The 20,630-nt window shown below is 46.4% G+C and overlaps 2 protein-coding genes across 2 annotated transcripts; one reads left to right on the top strand and one right to left on the bottom strand.

Moving 5' to 3' along the window:
- Positions 1-11,970: 11,970 nt before the first annotated feature.
- Positions 11,971-12,842, top strand: LOC127776539 (aminopeptidase M1-C-like). The gene is made up of 2 exons (XM_052302950.1): positions 11,971-12,467; positions 12,589-12,842. The coding sequence occupies exons 1-2, from the start codon at positions 12,228-12,230 to the stop codon at positions 12,772-12,774; spliced, it is 426 nt and encodes a 141-aa protein (XP_052158910.1). The 5' UTR covers positions 11,971-12,227; the 3' UTR covers positions 12,775-12,842.
- Positions 12,843-14,995: 2,153 nt separating this feature from the next.
- Positions 14,996-20,186, bottom strand: LOC127776538 (uncharacterized). The gene has a single exon (XM_052302949.1). The coding sequence runs from the start codon at positions 19,807-19,809 to the stop codon at positions 15,271-15,273; it is 4,539 nt and encodes a 1,512-aa protein (XP_052158909.1). The 5' UTR covers positions 19,810-20,186; the 3' UTR covers positions 14,996-15,270.
- Positions 20,187-20,630: the final 444 nt, after the last annotated feature.

Raw genomic sequence — 20,630 nt, 5'->3', positions numbered from 1 at the left:
GGTAAGATAGTCCGATCTTAGTCCAGGCAATCCGATCTACATAGGACTATCCGACCCATTATCAGACAATCCGACCTTGTTTTGTTTTAGCTTTTGCATTTATTTTTAAATCTCCTATTCACCCCTTCTAGGAGATATCAAGGTCCTTCAGGACGGCCTGCATGGTCGTCCGGCGGTGCCGTCGGCTTCTCCAGATCTAGGCCCAGGGTTCCTAGCAAGTTGGAGTGCTAGTTGGTGGTCGTTTGGCGGTTCTGACAGCCTTGCTCTATGGCTCAGCGTGAAGACTCGTGCGGGAGAGGCCCTAGGCGAACACATCGCAATGGGCCCTCTAAGCTATATATAAAATTTTATGATATATATAGACACTAATTTTACTTGCAAAACAAAAACAAATACATCTATATATTAAATTTAACATGTCTGGTAATTATCGAGAAATAAAGTCGACCAAAATAACAATATATTTGTACCTTGGAACTAATATCATTACCTTAATGAAGAATAAAATCTCATCATATCCATTGTTTCTCATGAAAAGATACTTCTTTGGGCATTTCTTGATGCAAAATCATCAAGAACGAGTCGACGACGCTCTGTGCCTGTGTGGTTGTGCCCTGTGCGATGCGATGCTGTCTGCCGAGTTGCCGACGACGCTGCAACTCCTCTTGTCTCTCGAGCATTTCTGCTTCCAGGTAGGCCATAGGCAGGTATTAGACTACTAGTATTAGGTGTTGGCCCCCACTATCATGAGCCCCCCACCATCATGGGCCCCGGTGATTACCTCGGCTGCATAGCCCCAGTGCCGGCCCTAGGTAGCGCAGGTTGTTTTAGCAAGCGGTGCTGGAGCTTTGGTTGCTCTTTGGTCGGCCCAGTGTGGAGCTCTTCCCCTCCTCCGATCCCCATGTGGAGCTTCATGGTGTGGTGTGGTGGTGGAAGGCGATCGAGGCGACGGACGGACGCCTTTGACGGCTTGGTGCCCGTGGCTAGGAAAACCCAAACACCGGCGTCGGTGGCCATGTTGGACATGTGGTGGCTTTGGGTGCGCATGTGACATTGTGTGGTTTTCCTCGTGCACACGATGGTTGGATGGGACTGAGGCGAAAGCCTTGCGCGTCTTGCCGGCGCTAGCAACGGCGATGCCCTCAAGCGCCGTTCACCTTTTGAAGGCGTTGCTATGGAGCCTTTGTTTCTCCTTCGCCTCAAGGAAGAACCATATATCTAGTGCAATATCATATATGGTGTCAGTGGCGTAGCTAGGAATTTTTTCTTGGGTAGTCCTAGTTCACACGTTCATATCACGTGCAACTATTCGTTACTTGGGCTGAAGGGTGGAGCGCCCGCGCCGGATCGGTGGAGGCGTGGAGCAGGCGAGCAGCAGGAGAAGGCGGGCGACGGACGGCCGGCGGCAGGAGTCCAGCGAGGCGGCGACAAGGCATCGCGCCGTGCTGTGCGGACGACGGACGCGGGACAACAATGATTTCAGACCTAACAAAATGCTGGTTTCACTGAAGCGTCACAACAATGATTATTTTCTTGTTGTAAAACAACGTAGTAATGTCTCCATTCCAAAATATAAAATATAAGATGTTTTTGTTTTTGTTCAAGTCAAACTTATGTTTGGAATGTAAGAAGTTTTTGTTTTGTTCAAGCCAAACTTATGTAACTTTGACCAAGTTAAAAAAAAAATACACCAACGATTTTGTACTTTGCTAAACATCAAAGTGTGTTCGTCTCGCTGGTTATCACAGATGGATCAGTAGGGTGGTCCCCGGACCACCCAAAAGAATCCTAGCCCAAGGCCCATCTAGAGTTTTGTAAAAGAGAGAAGAAAAAAAAAAGACCACCTATACATTTGTCAACAAATTTTCTCCTAAAAATTGGACAGATGTAATTATAATACAATCATAGTATAATTACATTGTAACTTGTATATAAGTTTCACGTAATTTTGAATCGTTAGATCTATTACAAGATTTGTTTTGGTGAGGAAGAAAAAAAATTAGAGCACACACATATGTGAAAGGATTTGTTCACACAACCTCCATTTTACCGAAATAACATGTTACGGAGAGATTTTTGAAAGTTACATACAAGTTACATTATAATTACAGTGTAATTATATTATGGTTGTACTGTAATTTTAGAGAAAAATTTGTCGACAAATATATAGCAAAATTGAAAAAAGAAATCTGAAGCCCAAGCGATCAAAACTTTCCGTAGCACGATGTCTCGTCGCTTCATTTTCGCCATGAGAACGACGCAACCGCGGCGCGACTCCTCGTCGTCGACAGGTCGACTCCGCTTGATCGACTGCCTCAAGCTTCTCTGGCTCTCCGCTGCTTGCACGTACGATCGGCCGGTGTCATCGACCACGCGAGTCCAGCAGTGTGCAATCCGCAACTCCGCCTCTCTCTCTCTCTCTCTCTCTCTCTCTCTTCGGCCTCGGGCGCGCGGCACTGGCGCACTGCGTGCGTGGGGCGTGCAGCAGCGGCGAGCGCGGCAGCGCCGACGTGCGGGTGCTTCAGCCGCTGGCGGCTGCTGCTTGCGTGGCTGTGGCCTGTGGCCGTTTAGGTCTTCTATTTGTGCTTCTTTTCCCCCTCAATTTTCAGTTTGAACTCTTGTGAATTGTGATATGAATTCTTAAATTGTCTTACTGTATTGTAGATTGCGACGGCAATTATGTGTGTGATATTAAGAAATTCTCTTTCAACTATGTGTGTGATATTAAGAAATTCTCTTTTGCTGCGCTGCTGCGCAGCGCTGCAGCTTTGCCTTGATCATTGTATGCAGCATTAGCTAAGGATAAGTAGAACTCTCAATCTTCACATCTGGTGACTGGAGTACTTATGAATTTCAAGCTATGTACGTATAACGATCGAACGTGGGGTGGGGTCTAGTTGTTATCGTTCCTTCTTTTTCTTCGAGCAAAGGCAAATAAGTATATGGGCTGCACAACGGTTAGTTGCTGCTCTCCAATGGCCCAAGAAGCCCAAGCGAGAGGGAACAAAAGGAGTCTGCTGCTGCTTTGCTCAGATCGAACAGATTTTGGCGAGCTGAGGCTCTCGGACGGCCGGTGGGCAGGGCAGTCTTCAGGAATTTTGTGCTCCAGAATAAAATACAAACTAGAAAAAGCGTGTGGCTTTGCCACCTGTCTTACAGTGAACCTGGCCCATTGAGTCTAATGGGTAGTAACAATTTAATAGAGGGACAACGGGAGAAAAAGTTTATTCTTTTCTGCGGAGGAAAACACATAAAGAAAACATACATGAATATAAAATATAGGACTGCGGATACATAACAAAAGAATACAATGTATAAAACACATGAACTGTAAAAGGATAGATGTTTGGAACATATGTAATTTTAGTTGGTGATTTGATTACATCCTGTTTATCCTCTTTTAATCCCTAACCAAAGTATGCATTGTTAGTTCTTTATTCCTCTGGTAAGAGGAAGCAATAGCTACCTGAGCTTTGCCAGAAGTACAGTGGTTCGTAGGAAACACTGTTTGTTTTCCTGTGATTTTGCTCCAAACCATAGGAATGGGAACCTTTTATTGCACTTTTCCTTTTCTCAATTCCTTCATTCCAAACACTGCTACAGCGATTTTTTTTAAAGGTTTTGAAATCCTTTGAATTTTTCCTCTATATTTTCTTCGATCCAAACAAGGCCAAACGGCTTCTTTGGATTAGAGAATTTTCACATGATTTTCAAGAAATATTGTGGACGGGAATACGTGCAAAGAAAAGTTTTTTTTGATGCTGATTTCACAAGGAAAAATCCCTTGAGCTCATTCTTTTTTCTTCATGCATATACACAAGTCCTATGCTATCAAATTCTTGTAATCTGAATGCCCTCGACTGATGAATTCTTTTGTTTTTTATTTCTCTGTTGTATACATAAAATCCATTTCTATTTATATACTTTTTCTATCTATTTTTTCTATCAATAATCCGAACGAGCCCTAAGAATGGTTGGGGTGAAGTGATTTTGGGGCAGTTCGTACCGGTGTCAGTAGAGTTTTCAGCTATGGCGGTCTTGTCCGCTCTTCCTCTCACTCCACCGTCTCAGCACATTCTCTCCCATAACCTTTTATCGCCTTCTATACACCAGATCCACGGTTGGAGCATCTCTAGAGGCTCTCGCTACACGCACGCGCCCACACACACATATATATCGTTATATGTTGTGATCGATCATTATTTCTTACGTATTCTGGTCTCCATATAGGTTGGGCATATGGGGATAATGCACCGTATGGCAAATCAGTAAAAATTATAATAATTTATGGGTAATTTTTTTTATATATTCTTAGCGATTTAAAAACCAATGTTGAAAAATAAATTTTGATGAAAAAAAACTTAAAAATCAACATCAAAATAAGCTTCTAAAATTTAAATTTTGACAGTAGCTAATTTCATATAGGCAAAATTTGCCATAGGACATTCAAAATTTGTGTAATTGGCTAGAGGACACCACAAAATCGTGTCACTGCTGAGGGACACCACAAAAGTGGTGTAATTGGCTACTGGACACGGAGGCATTATTTTTTTATATTTGATGCAAATAGAGAGAGAAAAATCGTGGAAAGTACAAATGTGCCCCTGGACACCCCTTCTTCTTCCTGCTTCATCTATTCTTCTTCATGTTTCAGCTTGATATCGAGCAGCAAAAGGATAAGTTTGGGGGTCGGCGTAGGGGATAAAGTGGCGGCCTCGAATGTTGAAATTATAGGCATATAATGATTTAATATATTCTATAAATAAATCATGACATTACATATATATACTAGCATTAACGCATCATTAGATCTACACATGTAAACTAAGCAGTAAAACATGAACAGATCAAATATACGCAACATGTCGAACACGTACCGAGGTGGCGGAAAGACCGGTTGCTCAGCAAGAACTACTCGCGGTTGCGAGCGTCGACGAAGGCGCGCAGCACGCGAGCGGAGAGGAAGGTGAGCCGTCGCGGACGAACAGGGAGCAGTCGCGTGAAGCGCTTCCCGAAAACCTTATTGCCGCCTTTTCCCGGTGCAGGATGTCGAAGGCAGAGGTTCCGGAGACCTGCTCTCCCGATCGCCGGTGCACACCGGTGAGCAGGATGGAGTAGTCTACAAGTGACGGCGCAGTACAGAGTAGGAGGCAAACCCTAGATTGATTTCGCATGTGTTGCGTGAAGGCGGCGGCTCGGTTTATATAGAGATAGATCGCCTGATCAGGGTGCCCGCGTAAACAGAACCGGATAAGTCGCGCGTAACCTATCCGGACTCCATGCCGTTTCAAATCCGAATTTCCCGCAGCAAAACAAAACTGCAAAAGGAGGGCTGCATCTGCGCAAGGGTGAGGAGCCAATTTTGCAGACCATTCGACGTGTACGTCATGCACGCGCGCCTGCTGCCCTGCCCTGCCCTGCCCGGCGAGGCGAGCAAGCGCGCGTGTGTTTCCCCTCTTCTCTCCACCACACATGCTTCAAGTGGCTAGGAGGGCATCCTCCCTTTTAAGGAGGTCCCCCTCTCCTAGAATAAGCAAGGTGGTACTAAACTCCACATGCATGCCATCCCATGAGGTGGGCTTTTGTGATTTTCCAAAGAATTAATCTTCGAATGGGCCTTAGCCTATCTATTAATTCCAACATCGACGAGGCCAATGATCATGTCGCCGGCCGGTTGGGGTCGTCGGGGTCGGGGAGAGGAAGAAGCCTGTAACACCCTCAAATTTTAAACTAAAATTTGACTGCATCATGCTGGCTTTTGATTAAATTTGTGTGGTTTAAAAATCTATTTGATTCTTAACTTGGTTCAAGTATTTCTTTCTTAGAGCCCTACTAATTTACCCTAATTATTGCCTTATTCCAAACCCTAGTGAATTTGAGCAAATTCTCTCAAATTTCAAATCATAGACTATTTCGTTAGTTCATCCTAATATTAGTGAGGATTTGCTATACTTCAAACCTTAGCGAAAACCTTCCAAAATCATAGTTTAAATTCAAATCTTTCTAGGGAAAATATTCAAAATTCCTGAATTCTACTGTTCATTGCATTCAAGGTGCTCGACAGAATGTCTAGCCCATCTAACACAGCCCACACCCTATCCAATCCTTTGCAAAGTCTATGTTGGATCCTTGGGGACCACATCCCACTTAAAAACCGTGGTTTAGTTGGCCTTCTCCTCCTCTTTGCGCGCACTCTCTGGCAGCCGACTTTGCCACGCGCCGAGCTGCCGCGCGTCGGTCTCGGGATCGATTGCGTGTGCCCGACCGCCTTGGCGCACCGCTAGCCGTTTGACGCCCTCAGACCACTGCCACTGCACCAATCGCGACGACGACAAAGCCGGGACGACATCCGCAGCAAGGAATCGCCGCTCGACGCCGTGCGCTCCCGTCCAAGCCGCCGCCGAGTGCGATTTCGCTTCTACCCGGGGTGAATCGTGCCAATTCTTGCCGCATGGTTGGATTAAAGTTAGACGGTGGTATCCCCTCTCACAAATCAAACCATTCACCCCCAAGCCGGCCGTTTTCACCCTCGCCGCCGCGTGCGTCGCGCCCGGATTGGCGCCAACACGTCGCTAGCTGAATTCGCATGCGGTCAAGTAAATTCTTCGCCGGTAAGTATTCGAACGTGGCCTCCCGCCACTCAACTTGATCTTGCCCACCCTCTCATAGCCCCTGCCGCCCCAGTCCTATCCAATCTTTGAGCTCATCCATGGCGATGATGGTGCCCGAGCTCATCTGCTCCTCCTAGCCCTATAAATAGGACCCCAATCCCTTCCCTGTCCATCATCGATCATCAACAACCATAACCTCACAACCCCGAAGCTCTGCTTTACTAATCCATCCCATCAACCACTATCGCCCGTCGGTCGAACACCTTGTGCGCGATCGGCTCCATACCCCTCCATCCATCCTCCACCCTAATTACCCCTTAGAACACCTATATCCTACCATGTTCTAGTATACTAAGCCCTAACCGGAGCTCTGCGTCGAGTTTTACCTTGCCACGCCAAGTCGAGCACCGCCGCCCCCTTGCTGCTCTGTTCTTCGCCGCCGAGAAGTTTTTCCGGCCACAATCTTTCATCTCGGCATATCTCGGTAAGTTCTTCCGTTTCAACCATCTACATACTACCTAGATTCCATTTTAGCAATCCCTTTGCACTATCTTGCCACCCTCTGAGCTGCCGACGTGAGCTCGGCCGCCGCCTATGGAGGCGCTCGTCGGCAACTATTCTCCGCACCTTGCCAAAGGACGGCAAGCTATCGGAATCCATCTAGACACCTCGTAGATACTCTAGAACCCCTCCCCTAACCATGTCTAACTCTCATCACCTCGATCGCCATCACGGCCTAACCATGCCACCGCCGCCCTAGCCGCTAGGCTGTCCACACACCAAATTAGCTCCTCCGCCGCCGCTCACCGTCGCCGGAGATCCCTAGCTCCCTCCCTTCCTCGGCCGTAACCACTTTCTCCCTCTAGCGCCGCCGCAATCCCAAACCCTAGCGCCGCCGGCTACATTTGGGGAACGGCCGGAGGTAGAAGAAGAGAAGAGAGAGAGAGAGACTGACAGGTGGGACCCGCACACAGTGCCATTTCACTTTTATTTGATTTTCAAACTTTAGAAGCCCATATCTTTTAAAATATAGATCCAATTCCAATGAAACTTGGACCAATATTCTTCTAAAATCATTCTCTATCTTTTGAGCCCCTTTTTGCTATTTTTGCATTTTATTTTATTTTCTCTATTTTTCATATTTTTGGATTTCATTTGAATTCCTTTTAAATTTGAATTTTACATATGTCTAACCCTAGGTCTTGAGGATTCTTCTGACTCAATAGATAATATCCATCAATCTCAGGACATCGAGCAAGGTAAGTTACCATATACCTGTTGATCAATTAAGCCTATATTTTACAAATTATTTATTTATAGCCTTCTATTTAATATTCTATTTTCTATGCATAAATCAATCATAGAAACCTAGACAATTTAGTATTGCTTATTTTGCTTACAATCTGGTTAAAATACCTCATACTTAGATTGGGACAATACGTAAGATTTGGTTGATTTCCGGGTGGCTAGTATTGTCTCAATCGATATAAGTTTTACCAGGTACTTATGTCGAACGAACGGGTACGACCGCAGTTTCTAGAATGGGGACAGACCTAGTTATTATGTTAATTAGCAATATGGCACCTCTGTATAGTGGTTCTTATTTTTAAGTCCTCGCGCAGGAGGCAACTATAGCCGCGAAGGGCAACTTTAACCATTACCATGTACAGGTAAATGGTTTGTGATACTCGAGTATAAACTATATGGTATATTTCTAAACCCTGATCGAGATGACGTGGTGTCATACGATCAGTTCCCCTTAAATACCTCGGGAACGCCAGAACTCCTCTTGCTGCTGTTAACATTACGTTCAGAGCATATGAGGATATAAGTTCATGGAACGGGTGCCACAATTGTTAATGACTTAATATTGGGCCATGACTAAAGCCGATGATTATCAGCAAGTCGTGGACTGCGGGTAAAGCGTACATCTGCTGCAGTAGAATATCTTTGAAACTATTCGAATAGCCGTACTCATGGAGTTGAGTACCGGGACTCATATGGTACCCTGGTTAGAAATCTAAAGTTTATATGTTTTATAAATTCTTGCTATTACTTTTCCAGATTGTCCAGTATTGCTTTTTGCAAAGAAACCTATTATATGTTAATGCATAACATATTTCCATGATAACTTGCTGAGTATTGTGAATACTCACCCTTGCTCTTATTAACCCTTTTTCAGATTCGGGTCAAGAGGAGGACCCCTATGACTATTAGTATGATGACCCTGATAGCTTAGAAAATCCCTAGAGGTTATACCTTCCTAGTCAGAATGTACTAGAACTTCCGCTGTGTAATATTAACACTTATGTTTAATTAGGTGAGTACCTACCCTTGTAAAACCCTAGTATTGTAAACTTTAACGTATGCAATGAAGAACCAGCTGTATTACATGTGTCAATATTTACTGATCCAGGGATTGATACATTAATCTCAGTCGGATCCAAGTTATTAGTTTTGAGACCCGACAAAGCCACTCCGATGGCAACCCGGCCTGATGGTGGAGCGTCGGTGGATAGGGTTGGGAGAGGAAGCGGCAGAGGCGGGGGCCAGGGTCAGGTGGAGGAAGCGGCGGCGTGCCATTGGTTTTTCTAGTCAAAATTGGTCCACTTTGTGAAAAATCCCCAAATGTTGCAGATCCCTTTCGTTTTGTCCTTCCTCTCGATCCATAAATACACGACAAACGGCGGCGGCACCTCTGGCGATCTCCATGGTGCCTATCCGTGACTCTGGTGGATTGGCGGTCGGCACAGATCAGGGTAAGGCCGGAGTAGAAGCAAATGGAGCTTGTCCTGTGCATGCGATAATTTTGCAGCGGCGACCACGATTTCTGTAGCGACGATGACTTGCTAGGTGCTAGCTGCATGTGTGCGTGTGTAGTTCTACATCGGCGCAGTGGCGGCAACCACAGCTGCCGTAACAGCAGCACCGACGACGACTTTTTGTTTTGGGGCGCAAGCAGCACATGCGTGTGCATTGTTCTGCCGCGGCGGCGACAACAACTTCCATAGCAACAACAATAACGATGACTTCCTCGGCGCTAACATCAATCACATTGCATCGCCGCTTGCCACCGGTCATGCCAGCCACTGTCAAAGCCTCTCGTCGTCACCGGTTTTGGATGGGGATTGGGTGGAGAAAGAGCAGGCAGGGGTAAACTTGCCCTTTTTAAATTTCTCTCTTCACGCTTTTCTTAAATATCATAAAATAATATCTCTGGTGTCCTACAGCCAATTACACTATTTTTATGGTATCCCTCAACAATGACACGATTTTACGGTGTCCTCCAGCAAATTACACAAATTTTAGATGTCCTGTAGCAAATTTTACCTTTCATATAAGACTAACGATAGGAGCCTATGGTTGTGCGTAAAAGTAGTGAGTAAACATATTACTGAATGTGCTTGTTCATGCATCGATGAGCGTGCACCAGATCCAGATGTTTGCATGACTACAATATCTAGTTTCATCCCTGCATAGTTGAATCTCTATAGAAAAGAACAACCCAATATTTTCTTGCGCCACGTCATAAGTCACACAGCCTGCTGAGCCATGGCCCATGGGCCTAATTGTTTGATCGATACATTGGCGGAGAAACTTTTGGACACTGGTGCACGCGCGTGCAAAGATCGTTTGTACGAGCCCCCTCTTCCGCGAAACCTGGGTTGCCACGTGGCATGATTCACCTTCCGATTTTTGGCATTGAATTCGTATTATAAGATTGGGACTCTAAACCATACTTTCACTCAAATATATAACATATGTGCTATTCAATTAGTAAATTATTACAGTTACCGTAATTGTTGTTTGCTAAAGCGGGAGGCGGTGGATGGATCTCCTCTTGCTCGCCTTCCATTCCTAGCAGCTCACACCACCAGAGCTCAAGTGGTTCATCGAGTACGTGGCAGCGTGCGACGTGGAGGAGATGTGGCTCCAGCTCTCAACCGATGGATCCAACTGCCCCAACCTCGGGGGCGGTCAATCCAGTGGTGGCCACCTCCCTATCCGCTCCGCAAGCGCCGGTTGTCTACTTGTTTCTCCCTCCGCCTCCTAAGTGTCGGTGCCACCATTGCCTACAATCTCGAGCGCTGACCACCTCCTCATCTCTCCATCCACCTCTAGATCCACAAGAGGCCACCACCCTCATCGCCACGAGTGCCGGCATTGCCAACTTCGCCTTCGGGGTCAGGATGGCTAGATACGCGACCTATGGTCAAGAGGTTAGGGTCGGGATCGGGGAGGGACTACCGACATCTCTACCCCTGCGTGGCTGCCCTGTTCATCGGTTCTCCTCCGCAAGCCTCCGCCTCCGTTGCCAACATCGTCTTCACCGATTCTACTGTCATTCTCCCCCCTCCTTGCCGTCCAGATCGAAGCCCCCATGGGCAGGATGGCTAGATCCATCGCTCGGGGTCGAGATCGGTTGCCACCACCTTAGGGTCACCAAATTTGGCCTCTCCGAGGATAAAGGCCACCAGATCCAACCACCCCCACCTTGAGGACCTCAGTGGTTCGACAGTTTGGGCAAGTGACAGTGATGACGACTACGACGAGCTTCGAAATACATTGTGAAGTCATCGTCATCGTCGATTAAACAGGTATTTTGCATCGGTGATAGGCCATGTTGTATAAACATAATTTTTTTTGCGCCACTATTAAAACACTTCAGAGATAAAGGCTATCAATGATGGAAGGGAACCCGACGCAAATGAGGGTTTCACATCAGTGACAAGATGTTCATCCATTATAGATGAGAGTTATAATCCATTACTGATGACCGGTTCCATAGTAGTGTTTGCAGCACTATTCAAACAACTATGAATAAAACAACTCGTCTTATAGAAAATAAGTTGATACAAGTCGGAAAATTATGCACCTTCCAATTTGTACAACAAAAGGAGGCCCTCCAATTGATGTTTACATCGTCTGAATTCAAAGGAGAAAAGAAAGGACAAACGCTGCAAGGGCATACAAATAGCCACCTACGAATTCAGCCATCTGTAGTGCACTCATATATGCTCATCTAGCAAAACGGTTGCAATGCTACTACTCGTACATGTGACAAAATTTGCATATAAATCCTGTCCACAGTCTGGATATATCTTATGATTAGCTTTTAGCCTTTATGTCAACTAGCAACATACATGCTCATATCAACATGTTAATTATAGGCCAACTGATTGCACACCGTCCATCTTATTTACATGAAACTACGAATACATTTATACATCTAGACTAATATAAAAAGCACAAATTGTTTAGTGCAATTAACACCCGCGGTTGCAATTAGCGCCGGATTAATTAACCCTGCATTTAGCGATCTCCCACACTGTGTGGGACCCACCACTGCCCACGTTGTTTCCCCCTCTCGATCACTCTCTCCCCTTCCCTCAATCCCCCGATCCACGCCGCCGCAACCGCAACTCCCCTCTCTCGGTCGCTCCCCATCAACCGCCGCCGCATCTCCACTCCACTCTCTCCCCCTCTCCTCCTTCCCCACCGCCGCCGCCGTCCTCCCGGTGCTCCCATCCCTTCCTCCTCCATGCCGCACCGCCTCCCCATCATCGCAGCCACCCCGTCGCCCCGGCTCTGGCCCCCTCCCCTTCACCGCCGGCGATGGCGTTGGCGCCGGCGCCGGCTCCAGCGACGGCGGGCTCGGCCGACCAGTTCCGCGGGCAGGCGTGGGTGCCGCGGTTCGTGGCGCCGCGACGGTACGAGCTCCTCCTCCGGCCCGACCTCGACACCTGCGTCTTCACCGGCGACGCGTCCGTTGTCGTTGACGTCTCCGCGCCCACCCGCTTCCTCGTCCTCAACGCCGCCGACCTCACCGTCGACCGCGCCTCCATCCGCTTCCAGGTGAGTGGTACCCCAGTGGCTTTGCTCTATGCTGTCAGAGTGTGCCCCTGCTCGTCGCGCGCGTGCGCCGCGGTCTCACCGTGGCTGGGGCGTTTCTCTGTGCCGGGTTGGTTGGTTGCAGGGATTGACGCCAACGGAGGTGTCACTATTCGAGGACAACGAGATCCTGGTTCTGGAGTTCGACGGGGAGCTGCCGCTCGGCGAGGGCGTGCTCGCCATGGACTTCAACGACACGGTCAACGATCAGATGAGGGGATTTTACCGAAGGTTGGCATATTGCTTTTCGATATTTGATCAGTATACCTGAATGAAATGGTTCATTGTGCCCAAAAATGTGTACATACAATTTGCTGTACAATAAATTCCTTTGTCCAAGTAATATTGCTCTATGAAGGCTGAGATTAAACTGCAGCTGCTTTCTTGCACTTACTGTGCATAGTAGATAAAAAGAAGAAGATTCAGAAAACTAAGGCCAGCTATGAGCTAGAAAAAGCGGTCAAGATGGCCTTCATTCAAGTTATCAGGATCCAACCTGGATTATCATTTCGAGTTGTCAAATATGAAACCAAGATTAGTATGAATGAACTAAGATAGCTTCCAAGCGACACCGTAACAAGAGCGAAAGCGGAGCACAAGCTTCTCATGGAATCTGGAGACTGATTGTAGAAGAACTTGGCTTGGCCAATGGCTGTGAACATACCCTTATTGTTTCAAATTTCAAACTGTATTATGTGATTTACCTTTTCTTTAAGTACATTTTCACATTTAATTGTCCGCGTATACAAACAGTTAGTCTTGCTTTAATGCATAAGTCCTTCAATTGATATGTATAATCTGTTTTTATAATAAAAATGGATATTGCATATTAAATAAAGCATCTTATCAGATAATTTTTGGACTTCTATTTTTTACTTCTTGAATACATAATAACATGGTATTTGGATCTTCGAAACATATTTCTTTTCTCTGTTTATCACCACTTTGTTCGTATGAAAAATCGCCGTCACATGAGTTCGTATATTTTTGTTAGTACCAAAATACTTTGTTTCAAATTTGATTCCATTCAATAGGTATCGACGTGCCTTGCACGTGCACGCTCACTATATTAGAAATATACTAGTTTGCCACTTAATTTGGAGGCTAAATGTGTACATTGCTGGTATCAAACGCATATTTGGTTTGATATTTTTCATTACCAATCAAACTAATTTGGTTGTTGCTAGCTACTACTCCCTCTGTTTCATATTATAAATCATTTGATTCTTTTTATAGTCAATTTTTTAAAAATTCGATGAAATTTGTAGAAAAATATTGTGGTTTGAAAGGACGAAAATCAAACTCACTGTTAAGTTAAGGTACCTAAAATGAACCTATTCCTCATTTATATATCGTGATGGACCAGTTTGGTAGCGGTCCAATATCGTGGCCTATCCAACAGGGTGGCCCATGGACCCATACTGGCAGCGGAAGCTCCGAACTGTCTCCAGATTGGTGGCAATCCTTGCCGCGTGTCCACCTGCCCTTTCATCGACACCAACAAATTTCCCTTGAGCCCTCTCCGCCGCCACCATCAACCGCGTCCCTCGTGACGTCGTCTCGTCGGTTCGTCGCTCTCTCCGCGAGAAAACGGGGGCACAGTACACTTTACCGGCTAGTTTCGATCGATCACGCACGCGGAGCGCGGGCGGGATCAAAACCCTAATACGGCCTGCCCCCGCCTCGATCTCCGTCCAATGCGCTCGCCGCCGCCGCCGCCATGAGCCTCTCCTCCCTCTCCCGCGCCCTCGCCCGGTCCGCGCGCTCCTCCCGGCAGCGCCAGGTGAGTGCCCGAGCCGCACCCCCTCCCCTTCCCCTCTCCGATTGGTGTGGCTTCTTCCTGCGCGTCCTCGCCCTAATGGCTCGAGCGGCGTGTGCGGATGTCGTTGCCGTAGGGTTCTCTGCTCGGGGGGCATGGCGGGCTCCGTGCTTCGTCGCCGCCGCTGCCCTGCGGCGAGTTGGGTTTTCTGCGCAGCTATGTGACGTCAGTTATCGGGAATCGGGCAGCGGTGGCCTCCGGGGCAGGGAAGGATGGGGACTGGAGGTTCCTGCTTGCTAGCCGGCAGTTCCGGCGGCTATTCTCCGACAAGTCGAAGAAAAGTAATTTTTCTGGCTGGTTAGGTGGTTTTTGGGGATATCTGGTGACTCTGTTAATATTTAACGTTGCCTTTTTTATTCAGACCACGGGAAGCATTCGGAGGAGGAGAATAAAGGTAAAGGGGATGAGAGTGACAAGTCCGACTCAAAGAGTAAGTGCTTATTTTAACCTGCATTCCTCGCTCTTGTGTTGGATATGGTTTATTAAGGTGTTGAGCTTTGCAAAATATTTTGAAAGAGAGTAGACTTTTACATACCAGTGGCGACTTAACCTTCCGAGTGCTGCCCTAAAATCATGCTATATCATAACTTGTGATTTCTAGTTTTAGTATACTGATAATAGAAAACAATGTTAAGAAGATGATATGCAGAGCTTTTGTAAGTGGCAATACATGTTAAACAGAGTGGGGCTAGTATATATAATGTTTGATACAGAGGAAAACCACACAAATTCAAATACAAGCATAGACACAACCATTTATTCTCAATCAGTCACAATGCACTCATGTACAACAAGTAAACGTATACACTCTCAGTTGAATCACATACATAACATAAACACACACGCACTCGCAGCAGAAAGAAATTAACAGACAAGCAAAACAAATATCAATCCACACTAGCACATACAATACCATACCATGGGATCAAAGGAGGGGCTCCTCCAGTGTCAAACCTGTTTCTTCCAGCATAAGGAGAATCCTGTAGCATCGTCATCATACTCTTGTTCTTCTTCTTTTGCTTGGTCTTGAGTTTCTGGTTCATCATGTTTAACACTAGGTCTATTTTTATGTTTTTCAGTGGCTTCTTTCACCTCCTTAGGGATAGGGTCACCGTTGAACTCCAGCTCCTTCAATCTAGGAAGCTCGTCGATGCCAGAGAGACACTCGATGTTGGGGAGAGGTTTGAAAGATGACCAGACAATCTTCTCGAGCCTTGGAGCAGATCCGGTGGTGAAGACAATCTTGGTTATGGCAGAGCAGTCAACATCAAGACGGTTGAGCCATACGAACTCATCTTTTCTGAAGGTAATCTGGTTTCCGTCAAAAGACTTGTACGAGAGCACCAGGTGTCGTATATTAGGTTTCTTGGTGAGGATTTGTAGAACATCTTGCTTCAACAATGTACCACAAAGAGTCAGCTTGGCTATTTGTTCGGCATTATCAAATGATGATAGCAGCATGTCACAGAAGTTGTCTTTCAACTCGAGCTCTTCCAATTTTGGAAGCCCGTCCGCTCCTACAATGGACCCTGGGCTAGTGGAGGACAAAACCATTTTCTCGAGCTCAAGGGCTGATCCACTCTCAAAGGTGATATTAGTCAAGCCTGATCCCTCAATGAGAAGGTACTTGAGACATATGAATTCATCCTCCCTGAAGGTGATCAAGCCCTCGGTGCATGCAATGTGGCGAAGCCTAAGACACCGTAACACGGGCAGCTTGGCAAGGATGTTCAGACCACCTTGGCTCAGCAGGGTGCTACTTAGAGTTACCTTGGTAAGTTTGTTATTACCACCTTTTGTGATCACTGGTAGAAGGTCCCCCATCATTGTGGTTCCACAGATTCTTAGACTCCGAAGAATCTTAGGATGGTGTCGTAGGCGATAGCCAATATTAGCTGGTAACTCTACATTGGAAGGAGGGTCCTCGAATGATGTGGCTACGGGAAATGTGATGGATAGAGAACGGAGGCACTCATGTAGGTCACTGACTGTTTGAAGCAAATTCTTGAGGTGACTCTTCTTATCATCAATGACCACCCCTAGCTTCCTCAATTGCCACAGCTTTCCAATATCTTTCAATTCATCACTTCTACGGGCCTTGACATTAGATAGTACCTCTACCTTAACCATTTTGTTGATCCTGTGAGGAATCTGAACACTATAGACACTGTCAGAATTGCTTGGACTCGAATCAATGTGACCAGCAAGCAGATACTTCAACTTCAAGAGAAGGATATTTACTGTTGCATCTGTAGGCACCTTGGTTTGCCGGATATCCAATACCTCTAACTCACGGAGATTGTTGATTTCACTGGGTAGCTGGGTAATATCTGTTCTCCTTAGACTCAGATACTTCAATAGTAACATCTTGTTGCAGATGTCCTTGAGGTACTTCTCGTTCATCCCACCACCAAAGCACTGACAGCCTTCCAGATCTAGCACCTTGAGCAAGGATACTCGAGATGACTTAGAAAGCCTTTGGAAGAATTTGTCGATTCTGTCTGAACTGCGGAGTTGAATGTCATTAAAAACGGAGAAGTGGCGAGCCAAATGATGTGACAGGCGTGTCTCCACAAAGTGTTGTTTTCTGGCAATAGTGGTAATGAATCCATGAACTAGATCACCTACCACACAACTCTTGACCTTTCCTGTGGCACCAATATCAGCAGGATAAATAAGCCACCGATGGATGAGTGCGTCGAAACATTGGTATGCCTGACGCACAGAACTGGGCCAATCTTCCTTGAATGTCAACCCTTCTGTTACCCACCGTCCAATCAAGGTTGACCGCCTAATCTTTTGTCCCTTGGGAAAGATAGCTAGGTACAACAAGCATGACTTGTATTCTTTCGGTAGATCATTGTAAGAGTATATGAACATCTTCTTAGCTAGGACGTTGAGTGATTTTGGTGAATCCTGCAGGGTTTCGCGCAGATTGATTAACTCTTCATTGCTCCTCTTTGGGTTAGCATACAAAGCATGAGTGAAGATCTTCATGCAGAATTCGTATGGCTCACATTCCTCCAAGATGTCATGGAAAATTTCGGTGTTAGGACTGTCTCCGTTCTTCAGCTGGCTAGTAAGCTCAAGAATCTTATCATTGTAGAGGCCAACAAGAGAATAGTCTATAGGTTCTCGAGGTGGATAGTAATAACCTTTAGCCTCATGGGTGCTATTTGTATTGGTGATGATCACTGCATCCGCACTGCATTCCAACAGGCTCAAAGCCTGTCTGATCTCCTCCCATCTTGATCCATCCATCATCTCATCAACTTTGAGGATGATCAGGGGGCAATCATTCTTCAAGTGACACTTAATCTTGTCCACGATCCTATTGATCTTTAGCTGTTCTTTAAGTTTCTGCTTGAGTTTTTCAATCTTCTGCATAATTTCTTCAAAATCAGTCTTTCGGATTTGACCAAGGGTACTAGGTTCACTTGTTGCTTGATTCTTATCTGATTTTCCTTGCTGCATCGCCTTTAATACTTCTTGTTTTGCCTCATGGATCATCTGTTTGACTCGTTCCTCATCCAATGTAGGCATCGTGGTCTTTGTAGCTTGCTCCTCAGCATGTAGTGGCTTGATGTCGGTGGTCTTCGGGAATACCTCTCGTAGGATTTCTGCATATTGATCTTCATGAAGACAAATTGGACCTTCATCATCATCAACGTCATCATAATCGTCATTGCTATCATCATTGTCATCATCATCGTCTTCATCATCATCATCATCTTCTTCTTCTTCTTCATCTTCATCTTTCTCCTCCTCCTTTATATCTTCTCCTTTATCCATCTGCTCGTTCTGCTTGTCGTCTTCTTCCTCCTGCTGTTGCTGCTTTTCCCCTCCCTCCTTCTCCTGCTCTTCTTCTCCTTGCTTAGCTATTTCTTCTTTTTCTTCTCCTCCTGATTGCTCGTTAAGCTCCATGGTATTTTCGTCTGCTTCCATATGCTCCTTAAGCTTTTTAGCTATTTTCAAGATGATGTTGTCATCCCACTCTGGTAAATTATACATGCCTTTGTTCCTGACTTGGTCTTGTTGAGACAGATCAGTAGTAGCAGATTCGTGCAGTAGCAGCAGGAGTACGTCTAGGTCCAGCTTATCCACATCCACCCCCTTCTTCTGTATAAGGTCCGAATGAAGCAGTTGCTGCTGATTGCCCTTGCCCTTCTCTTTTCGAGCTTGAATATCACTCTTGATCTTGTCAAGTTTTTCATAAATCCTCATCCTTTTAATATTCCCTTTGATTTTACGAAGCTCCCTCTTCTTTTCTCGGTAAATATATAATTTTTTGTAGTAATCTTGCCAAGAATCAAGATCATGTTCTTGTTCGTCGTCTTCCTCGTCCTCGTCCTCCTCCTCCTCCTCGTCTTGATCTATGCCCTGTTTCTGCGATTGCTCCCCCACCTCATCCCTTTCATCTTCATCTTTGCCGGCTTCCTCGTCGTCCTCCTCCCCTGCTTCGCCTTGATCTATGCAGTGATTCTCGGATCGTTCCTCCTCCTCCTCCTCGCCTTCTTGATCTATTCCCTGCATGTGGGACACCTCTTCCTCCCCCCCGTCTCTCTGGCATCGTTCCTCCTCCTCGTCGTCCTCCCCTTCATCTTGACCCTTCTTCCGCGATCCGGATGATTTGACATACTTGAGCCGCCGCAGGATGTAGTAGAGAACCTCTTTGGGTCGCAGTGGTAGAGAACTAGGGTGCACTGCCGGGATGTTGACCAAGATATCGCGATGGTAGCCCATGCGATGCTCGGTGGGTGGCACAGCCAAAGTATGACGTGCAAGAGCGAGGGCTTCCTCATATCTTGTATTAGGTGCCATGATGGCGATGGAAAATGTCTCACCGGCGCCTGGAGGAACGTCTTGAGACCACTCCAATAGCTTTGCCTTAACGTGGTCGTCCAGAGTGCCGATCTCACATAGGGCGGATCTTGGTCTTCTTGGGCCCCCAGAATGATGATGGCTCACCACCATGAGTTCATCTTCATGGTCTTCTTCATCGTCTTCAGGAGCATAGACATCGTCACCTGCGGCAGCAGATGCAGCAGCCTTCGCCGCCGGGATCACCACACCGTACCTCAGGCGTCGCTTGCCGACGTCGCGAGCCCGGTCCTTGAGCTGGCGTAGCTGGAAGGCGGCGCGGTGCTGCGCGGCCATCTTGTGCAGGGACCAGGACACCCACCAGATGTAGCGCCGAAGGCCACCCCTGGCGCGGTGGATGTCCGGGTTGCCGCGGTACAGGTAGAGGTCGATGCAGTTGTTGCAGTCCTGGGCGAGCAGCCGGACCTGGTTCATCCAGGTGCGTACCTGCTCGTCGTGCTCGCCGCCGGGAGGCGCCCACCTGCCCAGGTTCGCCAGGAAGCTCCTCATGCTCTCCATCTCCTCCTTGATGAACTGCACGTCGTCCCGCACGCCGTGCAGCAGCAGCGCTTCGTTGCGGATGACGCCCAGCAGTGAGCTCACGGCGCCCGTCGCGAGCTCAGCCATGGCGCCCGGCCGCCGGCCTGGTGCCCAGATGGTGGCAGGGCAGGCTAGGCTGGGTGGGTGTTGGCGAATGGCGATAATAATTTTCTTGACCTGTGGCCGGATCGAAATCTGGTCATGCACGTTAAACAAGGCTAGTTGCACTGCTACTTGCCTCACAATAGTGATATCCACCACCTAATTATGGCATGATGCACGAGTTCCCAAAAGCCTGTGTTTTATAATGTAAGGCTTTCTAGCATTGTCCATAAAAGAAAGCCTTACATTATAAAACGGAGGGGTATCTACTCCCTCCGTAAAATAAAACCAATACTGAATATGTCCAGATTTAAACTTAGGATTAGATTTTTTTTTACAAAGGGAGTAAGTTACATTGTGAATATAAATGTGTCCTGTTGAGCTTAATAGAGTACAAGAATAAAATCTTCATTTCTCGTGTCATTGAATTTTAATTTTCATCATTTTCCTTATTTAAAAAATAGTGTAAATATATTAAAATATAATTCATACTTAAATAATACACATATTTTTTTAATAGAACGAATATTGGTCAAACATCGTGTAAAAATAATTGATATTAGCTAATTGCACTAGTTGCCCTTAAACATCATGTACAGTGTACACGAGAGTGTTACGAGATAATGTATGCAATTTTTGCGTGCAAGTCTTAACTTTAGTTTGTTTGTTTTTTTTGGCGCTAATAATTATCTTGACCTGGCCGGATCGAAATCTGGTCAAGCACGTTGTACACGCTGTGCGCTGTCATTGATATATTAGTCTAGTCGCAGTACTAGCTAGTTGCCTCACAGTCAGTGGCGGACTTA

Source organism: Oryza glaberrima, chromosome 6 (genome assembly GCF_000147395.1).
Source record: "Oryza glaberrima chromosome 6, OglaRS2, whole genome shotgun sequence".
NCBI lineage: Eukaryota > Viridiplantae > Streptophyta > Magnoliopsida > Poales > Poaceae > Oryza > Oryza glaberrima.
This window is presented reverse-complemented; position numbering and strand designations above follow the sequence as displayed.

What these genes read in the sequence shown, in the direction of transcription:
- LOC127776539 (XM_052302950.1), top strand. Translation starts at nt 12,228, where the DNA reads ATGGCGTTGGCGCCGGCGCCGGCTCCAGCGACGGCGGGCTCGGCCGAC. An exon ending in GCGCCTCCATCCGCTTCCAG is followed by an intron (nt 12,468 to 12,588) that starts GTGAGTGGTACC and finishes GGTTGGTTGCAG; the next exon opens with GGATTGACGCCAACGGAGGT.
- LOC127776538 (XM_052302949.1), bottom strand. Translation starts at nt 19,809, where the DNA reads ATGGCTGAGCTCGCGACGGGCGCCGTGAGCTCACTGCTGGGCGTCATC.